Source organism: Dendrobates tinctorius, unplaced genomic scaffold, assembly GCF_039654945.1.
Source record: "Dendrobates tinctorius isolate UK_male_01 unplaced genomic scaffold, ASM3965494v1 ptg000222l, whole genome shotgun sequence".
Taxonomy (NCBI): domain Eukaryota; kingdom Metazoa; phylum Chordata; class Amphibia; order Anura; family Dendrobatidae; genus Dendrobates; species Dendrobates tinctorius.
This window is the reverse complement of record NW_027361889.1, coordinates 3,001,468-3,017,500: the sequence shown is the minus strand read 5'-3', so window position 1 is coordinate 3,017,500 and position 16,033 is coordinate 3,001,468. Positions and strand designations below refer to the sequence as shown.

Here is a 16,033-nt window from a genome sequence, read left to right as displayed (position 1 = left end):
CCTGTGCTTTGTATCTCCCCCACCTCATTGTAGATTGTAAGCTCCACGAGCAGGGTCGTCTTATTTCGCTTTAATTATTGTATTGTTAATGTTGTTACTTATGACTGTTGTGTTTGAAACTGTTCAATTGTAAAGCGCTGCGGAATATGTTGGCGCTATATAAATAAAGATTATTATTTATTATTATTATATGATGATGATGCCATTACTTTACGATTAGTCGACTCTTTTAGAACCTCCACAAAACCTGAAAATGAAGGGCAAACAGTTCTGGAATAGCACTGCATCTGCTTCAGTGTTGTTCCCCTGCTCCGCCACACCCAGACCACCTGACTGTGCAGGGGAACTACAGCGTGGCACCCATTAGAATAAATTTATCCTACAGTTCCCTGCATAGCTGAATAAGCAAGTGTATAACAAATAATTAGAAGGGAATGGATCACGACATCTGCACTATGTGTCCGTCATTCTCAGTGTTGGTGGGGGTCCTTATGGCCAGACCCCCACGGATCATAAATGAATCAAATATCTTGGCTATGTGTCATCACTGTTAGAAGACAGAAAAGATTCCCTTTAAGAAACAATATATCAGGAGACAGAAATGTCAGCATCGTTAGCGCGAGTCATTACAAATTGGGGCGGAGGGTGGTCCTACAACCATATTTCGTAAAGGGTCCTTATGGGTCATAGAAACACAGTCAAATGTTTTTTCTCTACAATTTTCAAAACTGAGATGAGGATGTGGAGACCACAACAGAAATTGCGACCATAGATCCATATCATTAAATGTATAAATCATCTTTATTAAACAATGGACAAAGAGGGATAAAATAGGGGATCTGTGCAAATGGCAAACAAAGTGCAATAGTACAAAACACGAGCAGGACCAGCCATAGTCAACCAAGGCTGTGATTATAAGCTGTTAATAAGGTATTCAAATCTATATAAAGAGGTATGGACTATACCCAAAATAGACCAAAAGTTAAAAGGTATAGAGGATGAGCTACCTTGAATTCCTAAAACAGCTGCGCATGTGCAATCACTATACTAACGGAGCTAGTGCACATCAACATTTGTCCACATGTGCTCTGTAAACCAAGCAACTGGTTTACAGTTTACAGGCGCCCCCTGAGGAAGGAGCTTAACACTCTGAAACGCGCGTCGGGGAGACGAGCGGACTGCCCAGTCATCCTGAAGTCTGTAGTGAGGTGATGAGGTTTCGGGGTATTTACCCCATCTGGGTGGGCTGTGTGCATGTTTTGTAGTGGTGGGAATAATCAACCGCTTTGTTTCACATGTGCTTTGATTATATAATTGGTCGTGCTTTGGGGCAGCAGTGTTAGACTCTCACTGGCATTCAGTTGCTTGGTTTACAGAGCACATGTGAACAAATGTTGATGGGCACTAGCCCCGTTAGTATAGTGATTGCACATGCGCAGCTGATTTAGGAATTCAAGGTAGCTCATCCTCTATACCTTTTAACCTTTGGTCTATTTTGAGCCCATTTTGGGTATAGTCCATACCTCTTTATATAGATTTGAATACAGCTTATAATCACAGCCTTGGTTGACTGTGGCTGGTCCTGCTCGTGTTTTGTACTATTGCACTTTGTTTGCCATTTGCACAGATCCCCTATTTTGTCCCTCTTTGCCATTGTTTAATAAAGATGATTTATACCTTTAATGTTATGGATCTATGGTCGCAATTTCTGTTGTGGTCTCCACATCCTCGTCTTATGTATCATAGCGATTGATCCTTGATTGTCCAACATCGCAGCACCTGTGTATCAATTCATGACATATAGGATGCAGTTTTATACCGTTGCTATAGTGATTTGTCAATTTTCAAAACTGGTAAAAAAAAAAAATCGAAACTTCTGAATTTTCATATCGGTTTGTGATATTACAGGAAGAGTCAGGCTACTTCTCACACAAACAGCAGCGGAAATTAATCCTTTCCTGTTTACTTACATTAATGGAGATGTTAAGGCATCCTAAGAAGTCATCGGCATTGTCCTCCGCCGAGCCGGTTGTTCCATTTGCTCTTGCTGATTTCACTATCTGCTTGAAGTACCTGTGTAGAGATCTCAACAGGATGAGCTAATGCTCTAATCACTTTATTACGGCTCGTAGGAGATAATACACGGCTCTGTTTTCTCCTTTACTGCCGCACACTGGAAGCGCTCCATTTCCGATGTACTAATCAGAGAACATTAATGGATTACGATGATCTGTGGATTCATTTTCTTTATTTTATTAATATTTTTAAAGAAGAAATCAAATACATTATAATATTTTTTATATATATATATATATATATATATATATATATATATATAAAGCTCAATGTGTGTATGTATGTATGTATGTATGTGTGTATGTGTGTATGTCCGGGATTGGCATCCACACCGTCGCAGCTACAGCCACAAAATTTGGCACAGTCACACGTCTGGACCCCGAGAGCGTCATAGGCTATGTTGTGAGGCGAAATTTTAACCCAGCGCGTTCCAATTCACCAAACATTATAATTTGTTATAACTAACCACAGTTGATTACTATGCCCAGGCAACGCCGGCTCTTCAGCTAGTGTATATATATATATATATATATATATATTTTAAACTGCTCCAGATCCATATTTTTGTTTATAGGCATCATCAGTATTACAGGAATTACTTTTACTATGAGGCAGGCCATAAATAAAAGAAACGCAAACCTGGTAATCTTACTGCCATCTGTCTAGATTAAGTCTCGACGTTGCGTGAAAAAGGGATTGGACATGTTGTATTTCAACATGCCTAATCTTTTGCTCGCATGGGAAACCACAAACAGCAACTGATTTTCAAGCTCTTCTCTTGGTGATCTTTTTTTATGGATTTAAAACAATTTTACTAGTAGAAATTACATCCACAGGTCATATCTTGTTTGGTAAACTCCTTCGAGGTATCTAAATCATATTTTGGAAACAGTGCCACTGACAACTAACCATTGGCCCTGCCGGGTATTGCTGCTATGATACCAAATATTTCACCCAAATGTTAGTAAAGCCATTTTGTTTTGTGTCCTAAAACCATACAAGTAAAAACTACTGTTGCTGCACCTACCAGTCTAATATGTTCAGGAACGATCACAATTCTCATGCTTTGTTACTTGTTCACTATTTTTCAATTGGTTATCTATATCAGCATTCTGCCAGCCCTGTAGGTGTTGGAACCTCCTTCCCCTGCCTTCCTTGCATTCAATTTTTCAATGGTTGTCTGTGATGAACTATACCTTTACGCAGTCTGATAGGAAGCAAGAGCAGAGGGATAAAATTTTACTATAATCCAGCTCGAGGTCTTTGCTTATAGAAACAGATTGCACCTGACAACAGGCGGGAAACAACAAGTTGGATAAAATGGATGCACTCAGGAGTATTTTTTTTTTTTTTGGTGAATGGGGTAGGATGTCATTTGCAGATTGTCTATTTGTGACACTAACTATCAAATGAGATTGAGTTATCTTAAATTACAGGGGCTACTTAAAAAGGGGCTGCAGTAAGAGACACTGACCAAGGGCAAGATTAGCACAGATTCTGGACAAAAAACAAAAACAAGAAATCAGACAATCCCTTTAAGTACTTAATTTGCGTATAAATGATATTGGCAACAAGTGGAACAGTTTTACAGAGGAAATATCATTTTGATTTTTCCATCTCTTGGATGACTGGTTAATGAAAAATATTAGACTACTGGGGATATGAAATGATTTCTTATGGACTGAAAATGAGTGGTGCATTATCAAAATGTGGAGATTATCTGACAAAAAACTAGAAGTGTGATTTCTTTTTTTGTACTGTGATCTTTTTGTGTGGCAAAAGCCTCAGCTTTTGGCACTGTACAGACTGTGACAAAGTCACTGGCAAAGTGCTGGAGGGGAGATACGTTTCACTGAGGCTATTGGCTTCAGTGATTTGAAACCCAGAAGTTTGCTCCAGCACACTATGTGCTGAGAGAGGTTAAATCGGTCATTTTGAGGGCTGGGTTTTTGTGGACAACCATAGAGCGCGTGGGAGGTTGTCCATCTTATCTCCACCCCAGGGGGTGGTCTGGGATATAAATAGTCGGCCTCCTGAGGAATTCAGTGTGTCTGGAGAGGCTAACTCCAGATGTTTGTGTTACTGCTAACCTGAACCAACCGTATGTGTTGCTAACCCTGAGAGGGTGGATCCCCGCTACCATAAGGACTGTGCTTTGTGTTACCACTTTGTTTTCCTGTTTTTGCCCAAAGGGCCATGTTTACTTTTACTTCACTATGGTTTATGCCGCATGTATAATAAACCAGTGAATTTCTTAAAGAGACAGTGCTCCCTTGTCTCCCTCCGTGTACAGCTGAGTGAGCAGATCTACCACAAGACTATTTGCTGGGTGATTTGGTTTCTGTTTGTTGCCCTGTTCACAGCGACACTCAGTTCCTCGCTGCCCGCACGCTAATGGACGATAATTCGGGTTTAGTAGTCAGTCACACAAAATGAGAAGAAGGATAATTTTCTTGTCTGTGATTTATTCTATTTTTAAACAGAAACATTTTTCTCCAGTCTTGGACCTGAAGAATGTAAAATGGCAAATCACACGCGGGTCTAAAATTGAAGACTAGTTAGGTTATGGCTAGACTGTAATATTTCCTTTAATTGCTTTTTCCCCCACTAATTGCTGTAGTAGCTCCGCTGAACATTCCGCTGGCGTGTTCTGTAAATCAGTAGTATAAAGAGGCAGCGGGAACTTTTATTAATTGGAATACTTTTTAGTGTCTATTAATCAGAACGTGAACTTGGTTTACGCGCATGAAAGTCGTCGTTGTACAAACATGTAATAAGAGACTGCGATTACCCAGTGATGTGAAATATTACAAATAAACCAAGTACACGCAATATTTAAAAATAATTATCTGGGTGCTTTATGCTGACTAACGGATAGTCATCTGGGCGGGGCCACCTCAGTGAAGAGTCACGCCATACAGACTCTAATGTAGCGTGCCAAAGAGAGTCTGACGTGATCAGAATCACTCCAATGACTTTACTACAGGAACAAGGGTTCAGAATCGTGGGATGTTGGACAGAATCTGATGATTTGGGGATTTCTTTGTCATATTGGAGTGATTGCAGCTTGAAAGGTGTGATCCTGAAACGGCCCCCGATGATGAAGATGATGGTGCTGTGTCTATCCCATGACAGAAAAAGAAGCAGGACAGGCATGGTTCAGACTCTCCACAGCACTCTCCATGCCTCTGTAGTGTAAATTTTGGAGAAGTCTAGAGTGCGATGGTGTTCTACAAGACAGAGGTATGCGAAATATAAGTCCTTGCAGTCCTAAACCCTTCTAGACTGGTTGATTTTCCATTTTTGCCTCCACTTCGTCAAAGAGCCATAACGTCTATAGTCAAATCCGCTCTTGACTAGGTGGACCATCATCTGCAAAAAGTTGGGAGACGATGTGGTGGTCCACAAAGCATTCATTATTTTAGTGGTGGAACAGTGGTGGTACCACAAAGATCAGAGAGTGATGGCACTGGAGTGACTACAGCCAGAAAGGTATGATCCTGAAACGAACCCCGATGATGATGGTGCTGTGTCTATCCAGTGACCAGAAAAATAAGGACAGGCATGGTTCAGACTCTCCACAGCATTCTCCATGCCTCTATAGTGTATATTTTGGAGAAGTGGAGAGTGGAATGGCGTTCTACAAGACAGACGAATGAGAAATGTGAGTCTTTACAGTAATTACAGCCTTCTAGACTAATTGATCTTTCGTTTCGACCTTCCCTTCGCCCAAGGGCCGTAACTTTTTTAGTCCTCTGTCGACAAAGCCACTCTTGTCTAGGTGCTTCACCAACTGCAAAAAGTTGGAAGACGACGTGGTGGTCCACAAAGCGTCCATTATTCTAGTGGTAGAACAGAAAGTGCTGGCATATCCTAGAGATAACGTGTCACATCATGCTATTGGTACCATACCCCTTTAAAGGGTTGTCTAATATGGAAAATACATTTTATACCCTATTAAGTGATTTTTTTATGGATTATAGAGCAATTATCCAGAGCACCTCTTATCTTTCTTTGTAGGATCTGTCCTGTCATCCACTGACATCAATGTGCAGGTACGGACTGGGGCTAAAATTTAGCCCTGGCATTTGCAATCACATAGGCCCATGTTGTCCCTGTCCCCATGAACCAGTTGGGGATATATTACTAATATTACCCTGGATGGAGGAAAGGAAGATTTACTACAAGACCAATATTTCTAATGATACCTATGGCCTGCTGGGGTAAGTGACTGAGTTAGCGACTTTGTGCTTCATCACAACTGTAACAGTATGGCTGTCTTGAGAACACCTATTCAGTTAAAAACGTAGCAGACAAGGTAGTCCATGTCCAGACAGGTCCTTCTGGCATTTGCCAGAATTGCCAGATGGCCAGTCTGGCCCTGACTCTGTGTAATGTCTGCTTTGCCCTGTGGTGGTCCGGCAGGGAATTTGGCCACTTGGGTTGTGTGCACACATTGCGATTTTTAAGTGTTTTTGCAGCGATTTTCGCAGCGAAAACGCTTAAAAAACACATACAGAACACACTCCATGCATTCCCATGGCATTCCGCACATGCTGTGCTAATGCTGTGATTTTTTCCGCGGCGGAATCGCATCGCGGAAAAAAACACAGCATGCTCATTCATTTTGTGGAATTGCCGCAATTCCGAAAAGAATTGCCGCAATTCCGCACCCATAGGAATGCATGAGATCCGCTTACTTCCCGCATGTGGATATGCCCACCATGCACAAAGTGAGCAGCTCATGTGCGGATGGTAACCACGGTGTGGAGGAGAGGAGACTGTCCTCCAGGCCCTGGGTACCATATTCCTGTAAAAAAAAGAATAAAAAATCGGGTTATATTCACCTTTCGGTGTCCCGCGCAGCCTTCCCGGGCCTCATCGATGCTTCCGTTCCCAGTAATGCCTTGCGAGACCTTTGATGACGTTGCGGTCTCGCGATAATGTAGCGGTCCCTATTCCTCGCGAGGCCGCTACAGCATCGTGAGACCACGACGTCATCAAAGGTTTCGCAAGGTATTACTGGGAAACGGGAGCATCGCTGAGGCCCGGGAAGGCTGCGCGGGATGCCGGAAGGTGAATATAACCCGATTTTTTATTTTTTTTTATTTTTAACATTCTATCTTTTACTATTGATGCCGCATAGGCGGCCTCAATAGTAAAAAGTTGGTCACACTAGTCAAACACTATGTTTGACAAGTGTGACCAACCTGTCAATCACATTCCAAGCGATGCTACAGATCGCTTGGAAAGTGCTTGAATTTCGCACGCGAAAATCGCGGAAAAAAATGTGCAAAAATTGCGGAAAAAGACGCAAAAAAACCCGCACTTTTTCCTGGGAAGAAGTGCGTTTTTTTTTCTGCATACGTGGGCACATAGCCTTAGTGTCACTTTTCCTCACAGATTACAGCTGATCACAGTAAGGGACACACCGTGACTTGGTTCCACACTCACCTGCCCATCCCTTTAAATCCACTGACTTCATTCAGTTTCTTGCAAGCCTCTGCTACCGACACATCATCATCGTGATCCCTGGGAAGACACAATAAATTCTTACATTTAATTTCAGGAGAAAACTGAGTCTTAATAGAATTTAAAGGGAGTGTGTCATCCTGAAACTACAATCTGAGCTCAAAACATAGTCATGTAGTAGTCTCAGCCCCTTAATGCATCCTTCCAGAAGCCTTGTTCTTTCCTTGTCTTTGTAGCCCAGAAAACTATTTTATATGCAAATTATTGTGCTTCATATCATACAGCACCGTCTACTTACAATTGCTCATTTTTCCTTTCTACACAGGTAATTCTTCTCTTTTCTCTGCTCCATGTAGAAACAGGAAATCTCTTGTCCCTGCATGAGTCATCTCCTGACCCAGCTGCTCCTCTCTCCTCCCCCTGCCAGGGACTTTTATAGTGATGATTCATGCAGGGAAAATAGACTTACCATTTCAACACAGAGCTTAGAAGGATTCAGCTAGTCTGTTTTTAATCATGTGATGTCATAGACATAATGGAAAAGAGAAGAATTAGCTGGGTAGAAAGGCAAAATGAGCAATTGTAAGTACACAGTGCTATATAATATGGCGATTGCTATATATTAAGAGGATTAAAAAATTTGATAGCAGGAGGAGGAGGGCTTCTTTTAATTGTGTTTTCGAGATGACAACCTTTAACCCCTTCCTGACATGCGACGTACTATCCCGTCCACGGTACCCGAGTCCGTATGACCGTGGACGGGATAGTACGTCTACCGCGATCAGCGGCGCCCACGTGGTGAGCGCCGCTGATCGCGGCCGGGTGTCAGCTGATTATCACAGCTGACACCCGGCACTATGTGTCAGGGGCGGTCACGGACCGCCCCCGACACGTTAACCCCTTGCACACCGCGATCAAACATGATCGCGGTGTACCGGGAGTTAAAGGGAAGCATCGGCAGGGAGGGGGCTCCCTCCGTGCTTCCCTGAGCCCCCCACGGCAGCGCAATGTGCAGCGCTGCTGCGGGGGACTCCTATCCTCCAGGCCCCCGAATCCAAGATGGCGACGGGGGCCTTCGGGGACCTGAGGAAGCTGGCTTCCTCAGTGCCTGCAAAGTGCAGGCAAGAGGAAGTCTTCTTCAATGCCTGTGACAGATTGCTGATCTGTCACAGTGATCTGTGATGTGACAGATCAGCGATCTGTCACAGGACAGTGATGTCCCACCTGGGACTATGTAATAAAGTAAAAAAAAATTAAAAAAAATGTAAAAATAAATTTAAAAAAATCGCCAAATAAATTAGAAAAAAAAAAAAAATATTCCCTCAATAAATCCATTTTTTGGAAATAATAAAAAAAAAAACCAATAAAAGTACACATATTAGGTATCGCCGCGTCCGTAATGACCCGCCCTATAAAACTGTCCCATTAGTTAACCCTTTTAGCGAACCCCTTAAAAAATAAAAATAAAAAACGAAGCAAAAAATAATGATTTATTATCATACCGCCAAACAAAAAGTGTAATAACGCGCGATCAAAAAGACGCATATAAATATCCATGGTACCGCTGAAAACGTCATCTTGTCCTGCAAAAAACGAGCCGCCACACAGCATCATCAGCGAAAAAATAAAAAAGTTATAGCTCACAGAATAAAGCGATGCAAAAATAATTATTTTTTATATAAAATAGTTTTCATTGCATAAAACCGACAAAAACATAAAAAAACGACCTAAATGAGGTATCGCTGTAATCGTACTGACCCGAAGAATAAAACCGCTTTATCAATTTTACCGCAAGCGGAACGGTGTAAACGCACCCCCTCAAAAGAAATTCATGAAACGCTGGTTTTTGTTCATTCTGCGTCCCAAAAATAGGAATAAAAAGCGATCAAAAAATGTCACGTGCCCGAAAATGGTACCAATAAAAACGTCAACTCGTCCCGCAAAAAAATAAGACCTCACATGACTCGGTGGGTCAAAATACGGAAAAATTATAGCTCTCAAAATGTGGTGATGCAAAAACTATTTTACAATAAAAAGCGTCTTTTAGCGTGTGACAGCCGCCAAACATAAAAACCACCATAAATAGTAAATCAAACTCCCCGTTATCACCCCCTTAGTTAGGGAAAAATAATAAAACTAAAAAAAAAGTATTTATCTCCATTTTCCCGTTAGGGTAAGGCTGTGTGCACACGCTGCGGATTAGGTGCGGATTCATCCGCGCGGATTTTGTAAAATCCGCAGGTGAAACCGCAGGTCAAAAGACCTGCGGTTTTACCTGCGGATTGCCCTGCGGTTTTGTCCTGCGGTTTTTCATCTCCTCAATAGAGGAGATGGCAAACCGCAGGAGAATCCGCAGAAAGAATTGACATGTCAATTCTTTCTGCGGATTGAAAACCGCAGATAATCCGCGCGGAAAATTCCGCACCGTCTGCACTGCGGTTTTTGATTCCCATAGGGAATCATGGTACTGTACACCGCAGCAGAAACTGCTGCGGGTCCGCAGCAGCCAAAGCCGCTGCGGAACCGCAGCAAAATCCGCAGCGTGTGCACACAGCCTTAGGGTTAGGGCTAGGGTTAGGGCTAGGGCTAGGGTTAGGGCTAGGGTTAGGGTTAGGGTTAGGGTTAGGGCTAGGGTTAGGGCTAGGGTTAGGGTTAGGGCTAGGATTAGGGTTAGGGCTAGGGCTGAGATTAGGTTTAGGGGTGTGTTGGGGTTAGGGTTGGAGTTATAATTGGGGGTTTCCACTGTTTGGGCACATCAGGGGCTCTCCAAATGCAACATGGCGTCTGATCTCAATTCCAGCCAATTCTGAGTTGAAAAAGTCAAATGGTGCTCCTTCCCTTCCAAGCTCTGCCATGCGCCCAAACAGTGTTTTACCCCCACATGTAGGGTATCAGCCTACTCAGGACAAATTGCAAAACAATTTTTGGGGTCCAATTTCTCCTGTTACCCTTAGGAAAATAAAAAATTGGGGGCAAAAATATTATTTTTGTGGAAAAAAAAGATTTTTTTATTTTCACATCCGAGTGTTATAAACTTATGTGAAGCACTTGGGGGTTCAAAGTGCTCACCACACATCTAGATAAGTTCCGTGGGGGGTCTAGTGTCCAAAATGGGGTCACTTGTGGGGAGTTTCAATAGTTTAGGTACATCAGGGGCTCTCCAAACGCACATGACACCCGCAGACCATTCCATCAAAGTCTGCATTCCAAAACGTCACTGCTTCCCTTCCGAGCCCCGACGTGTGTCCATACAGTAGTTTTCTCCCACATATGGGGTGTCAGCGTACTCAGGCCAAATTGGACAACAACTTTTGGGGGTCCAATTTCTCCTGTTACCCTTGGGAAAATGAAAAAATTGGGGACTAATTGATCATGTTTCTGGAAAAAATACGATTTTTTTATTTTCATGCCCTGGCATTATAAACTTCAGTGAAACCCTTGGGGGTTCAAAGTGCTCACCACACATCTAGATAAGTTCCTTAATGGGTCTAGTTTTCAAAATGGGGTCATTTGTGGGGGGTTTCCACTGTTTAGGTACATTAGGGGCTCTCCAAAGGCAACATGACACCCGCAGATCATTCCATCAAAGTCTGCATTCCAAAACGTCACTACTTCCCTTCCGAGCCCCGACGTGTGCCCATACAGTAGTTTTCTCCCACATATGGGGTATCAGCATACTCAGGACAAATTGGACAACAACTTTTGGGGTCCAATTTCTCCTGGTACCCTTGGGAAAATAAAAAAATGGTGACTAAAAGATCATGTTTGTGGAAAAAATACGAATTTTTTATTTTCACGCCCGGGCGTTATAAATTTCTGTGAAGCACTGGGGGGTTCAAAGTGCTCACCACACATCTAGATAAGTTCCTTGGGGGGTCTAGTTTACAAAATGGTGTCATTTGTGGGGGTTTCCACTGTTTAGGTACATTAGGGGCTCTCCAAAGGCAACATGACACCCGCAGACCATTCCATTAAAGTCTGCATTCCAAAACGTCACTACTTCCCTTCCGAGCCCCGACGTGTGCCCATACAGTAGTTTTCTCCCACATATGGGGTATCAGCATACTCAGGACAAATTGGACAACAACTTTTGGGGTCCAATTTCTCCTGGTACCCTTGGGAAAATAAAAAAATGGTGACTAAAAGATCATGTTTGTGGAAAAAATACGAATTATTTATTTTCACGCCCGGGCATTATAAACTTCTGTGAAGCACTGGGGGGGTCAAAGTGCTCACCACACATCTAGATAAGTTCCTTAGGGGGTCTAGTTTCCAAAATGGTGTCATTTGTGCGGGGTTTCCACTGTTTTGGTACATCAGGAGTTTTCCAAACGCGACATGGTGTCCGATCTCAATTCCAGCCAAAAACGTCAAATGGCGCTGCTTCCCTTCCGAGCTCTGCCATGCGCCCAAATAGTGGTTTACCCCCACATGTGGGGTATCAGTGTACTCAGAACAAATTGCACAATAACTTTTACGGTCCTGTTACCCTTGGAAAAATAAGAATTGAGGGTGAAAAGATCATTTTTGTGGAAAAAATATGATTTTTTAATTGTATGGCATTATGTTGTAAACTTCTGTGAAGCCCATGGGGGTTCAAAGTTCTCACCACACATCTAGATAAGTTCCTTAGGGGGTCTAGTTTCCAAAATGGTGTCATTTGTGGGGGATTTCCACTGTTTTGGTACATCAGGGGTTTTCCAAACGCGACATGGTGTCCGATCTCAATTCCAGCCAAAAACGTCAAATGGCGCTGCTTCCCTTCCGAGCTCTGCCATGCGCCCAAATAGTGGTTTACCCCCACATGTGGGGTATCAGCGTACTCAGGACAAATTGCACAATAACTTTTAGGGTCCTGTTACCCTTGGAAAAATAACAATTGAGGGTGAAAAGATCATTTTTGTGGAAAAAATATGATTTTTTAATTGTATGGCTTTATGTTATAAACTTCTGTGAAGCCCATGGGGGTTCAAAGTTCTCACCACACATCTAGATAAGTTCCTTAGGGGGTCTAGTTTCCAAAATGGTGTCATTTGTGGGGGATTTCCACTGTTTTGGTACATCAGGGGTTTTCCAAACGCGACATGGTGTCCGATCTCAATTCCAGCCAAAAACGTCAAATGGCGCTGCTTCCCTTCCGAGCTCTGCCATGCGCCCAAATAGTGGTTTACCCCCACATGTGGGGTATCAGCGTACTCAGGACAAATTGCACAATAACTTTTAGGGTCCTGTTACCCTTGGAAAAATAAGAATTGAGGGTGAAAAGATCATTTTTGTGGAAAAAATATGATTTTTTAATTGTATGGCTTTATGTTATAAACTTCTGTGAAGCCCATGGGGGTTCAAAGTTCTCACCACACATCTAGATAAGTTCCTTAGGGGGTCTAGTTTCCAAAATGGTGTCATTTGTGGGGGATTTCCACTGTTTTGGTACATCAGGGGTTTTCCAAACGCGACATGGTGTCCGATGTCAATTCCAGCCAAAAACGTCAAATGGCGCTGCTTCCCTTCCGAGCTCTGCCATGCGCCCAAATAGTGGTTTACCCTCACATGTGGGGTATCAGCGTACTCAGGACAAATTGCACAATAACTTTTATGGTCCTGTTACCCTTGGAAAAATAAGAATTGAGGGTGAAAAGATCATTTTTGTGGAAAAAATATGATTTTTTAATTGTATGGCTTTATGTTATAAACTTCTGTAAAGCCCTTGTGGGTTCAAAGTTCTCACCACATATCTAGATAAGTTCCTTGGGGGGTCTAGTTTCCAAAATGGGGTCACTTGTAGGGGGTTTCCACTGTTTAGGTACATCAGGGACTCTCCAAACGTGACATGGCGTCCGATCTGAATTCCAGCCAATTTTGCATTGAAAAAGTCAAACGGTGCTCCTTCCATTCTGAGCTCTGCCATGCGCCGAAACAGTCGTTCCCCCCCACAAATCAGGTATCAGCGTACTCAGGACAAATTGCACAATAACTTTTGCAGTCCAATTTCTCCTGTTACCCTTGGTAAAATAAAAAAAATTGAACCTGAAGTATTGTTTTTGTGAAAAAAAGTTAGATGTTCATTTCTTTTTAAATATTCAAAAAAATTCCTGTGACGCACCTAATGGGTTAATAAACTTCTTGAATGTGGTTTTGAGCACCTTAAGGGGTGCAGTTTTTAGAATGGTGTCACTTTTGGGTATTTTCTATCATATAGACCCCTCAAAGTGGCTTCAAATGTGATGTGGTCCTAAAAATAAAATGGTGTTGTAAAAATGAGAAATCGCTGGTCAACTTTTAACCCTTATAACTTCCTAACAAAAAAAAATTTTGGTTCCAAAATTGTGCTGATGTAAAGTAAACATGTGGGAAATGTTACTTATCAAGTTTTTTGTGTGCCGTATCTCTGTGATTTAAGGGCATAAAAATTCAAAGTTGGAAAATTGCGAAATTTTCAAAATTTTTGCCAAATTTCCATTTTTTTCACAAATAAACGCAAGTTATTTGAATGAAATTTTACCACTAACATGAAGTACAATATGTCACGAGAAAACAATGTCAGAATCACCGGGATCAATGGAAGCGTTCCAGAGTTATGACCTCATAAAGGTACAGTGGTCAGAATTGTAAAAATTGGCCCGGTCATGAACGTGCAAACCACCCTTGGGGGTGAAGGGGTTAATGGGGAGTTGAATATATTACTTTGCGGTAATGAGTACATGTAACATTGTGCTATGTGTATACATACCAAATATCTAGGTGTAGCAGGTCACTGAAGATATCATCAATCTCACTGTGGAAAAAGTGAAGCGAGACAAAAACAGCATCATGTCATAAGAAAATGTAATAATGTGGAATTTACAGCAGCAACGTTTCCTAAATGTATGTTAATACCCATCTATTCTCTCTCACATATTTATATCTATCTAGAAGATTGAGGCGACACCCAAATATGAAAAGATAGAAAAATATTTATTAGCCCCTAGTGGCAAGAAAGCAATGTTTGGGTCCAACTGAGGACCTTTATATGGTCCTATCTATCCTATCACATATCTATCTAATCACATACAGTTATGGCCAAAAGTGTTGGCACCCTGGAAATTCTTCCAGAAAATAAAAAATTTATCCCAGAAAATTATTGCAATTACCCATGTTTTTTGTTATACACGTTTATTTCCTCTGTGTGCATTGGAACAACACAAAAAAAATTAAGAAAAAACAAAGAATTCTTGACCTCGTTACATCTCCCTAAAATAACTCTTGAAGGTCAGTCCTTGTTGACTGCCCCAGTTACCCCTACGGAGATCTTAGACACTCTTTCTACTATTCCGAACGGAAAGGCACCGGGCCCAGATGGTCTTCCCATTATCTATTATAAAAAGTTTATAAAACCACTGTTACCTCACCTAGTGTCTTTGTTTAATTCCTATTTAGCAGGCCAGCTCCCCCCTAGACAATCCTTGGAGGCATACATCACAGTCCTCCCTAAGGAGGGTAAAGATCCCAATCTGTGCACTAGCTACAGACCAATATCACTGCTTAATGCAGATATCAAGATGTGGGCTAAAATATTAGCGGGCAGATTAAGCAATTTCTTACCTAAGCTAATTTATGCAGATCAAGTAGGCTTTGTAAGAGGCAGGGAGGGGAAGGATAATTCTACTAAAGTCATTCAGTCTATAATGTTTGCTAAGACTCGGGGTATGCCCTTGATGCTCTTGTCGACGGATGCTGAGAAGGCTTTCGATAGAGTGAGCTGGAGGTTTATGGAACAAGTAATGATTAAGTTTGGCTTCCCTCCTCAATATATAACAGCAGTCCTCTCGCTTTATTCTCAACCGACGGCCAAGGTCAGAGTCAACGGCACCCTGTCAGATAGTTTTGGGATTAGCAACGGGACTAGACAGGGTTGCCCCTTGTCGCCTTCTTTGTTCATTTTAGTTATAGAAACTTTGATACAAAGCATCAGACAAGACCAACGTATAGAGGGGTTGACGGTGGGTCGGAGGTCACTTAAAACTCTAGCTTTCGCAGACGATTTGCTTTTCCTTATCTCCAATCCATCCCAGGCCTTTCCAATTATCCTTCAGGCCTTTCATCATTTTGGTCTCCTTTCTAATTTTAAAATCAATTTGTCAAAATCTGAAGTGCTAAACATTGGTCTCCCTCACTCTCAGACCTCCACCATTCGTACGCAGATTCCATTCTCTTGGGCCACTAATTCTATTAGATATTTGGGAATAATGATAACTAGAGACCCCACCAACCTATTCCATGACAATTACACTCCTTTAATTCAAAAGGTCAAAAACCTGATGCAGAAGTATAGCTTACCCACTTTATCCTGGATGGGTCGTATTAATGTGTTTAAGGCATATATAATGCCTATTATACTATATACCATGAACATGGTTCCGATTCGGATTCCCCTGACATTTTTTGGAACATTAAAATCCCTTATCGGAAAATTTATTTGGAAAGATAAAAGGGCTAGGTTACCATA

At 42.0% G+C, this 16,033-nt stretch overlaps 1 protein-coding gene across 1 annotated transcript in view; it reads right to left on the bottom strand.

The window, feature by feature from the left end:
• Positions 1-16,033, bottom strand: part of BAIAP3 (BAI1 associated protein 3) — a 277,420-nt gene that overhangs the window by 94,197 nt on the left and 167,190 nt on the right. The window contains exons 9-11 of the mRNA XM_073555195.1: positions 14,279-14,323; positions 7,531-7,608; positions 1,971-2,073 (exon numbers count right to left, since the gene is read on the bottom strand). Of these exons, the coding sequence (XP_073411296.1) occupies positions 1,971-2,073; positions 7,531-7,608; positions 14,279-14,323 (226 nt within the window). The remainder of the gene's footprint in view (positions 1-1,970; positions 2,074-7,530; positions 7,609-14,278; positions 14,324-16,033) is intronic.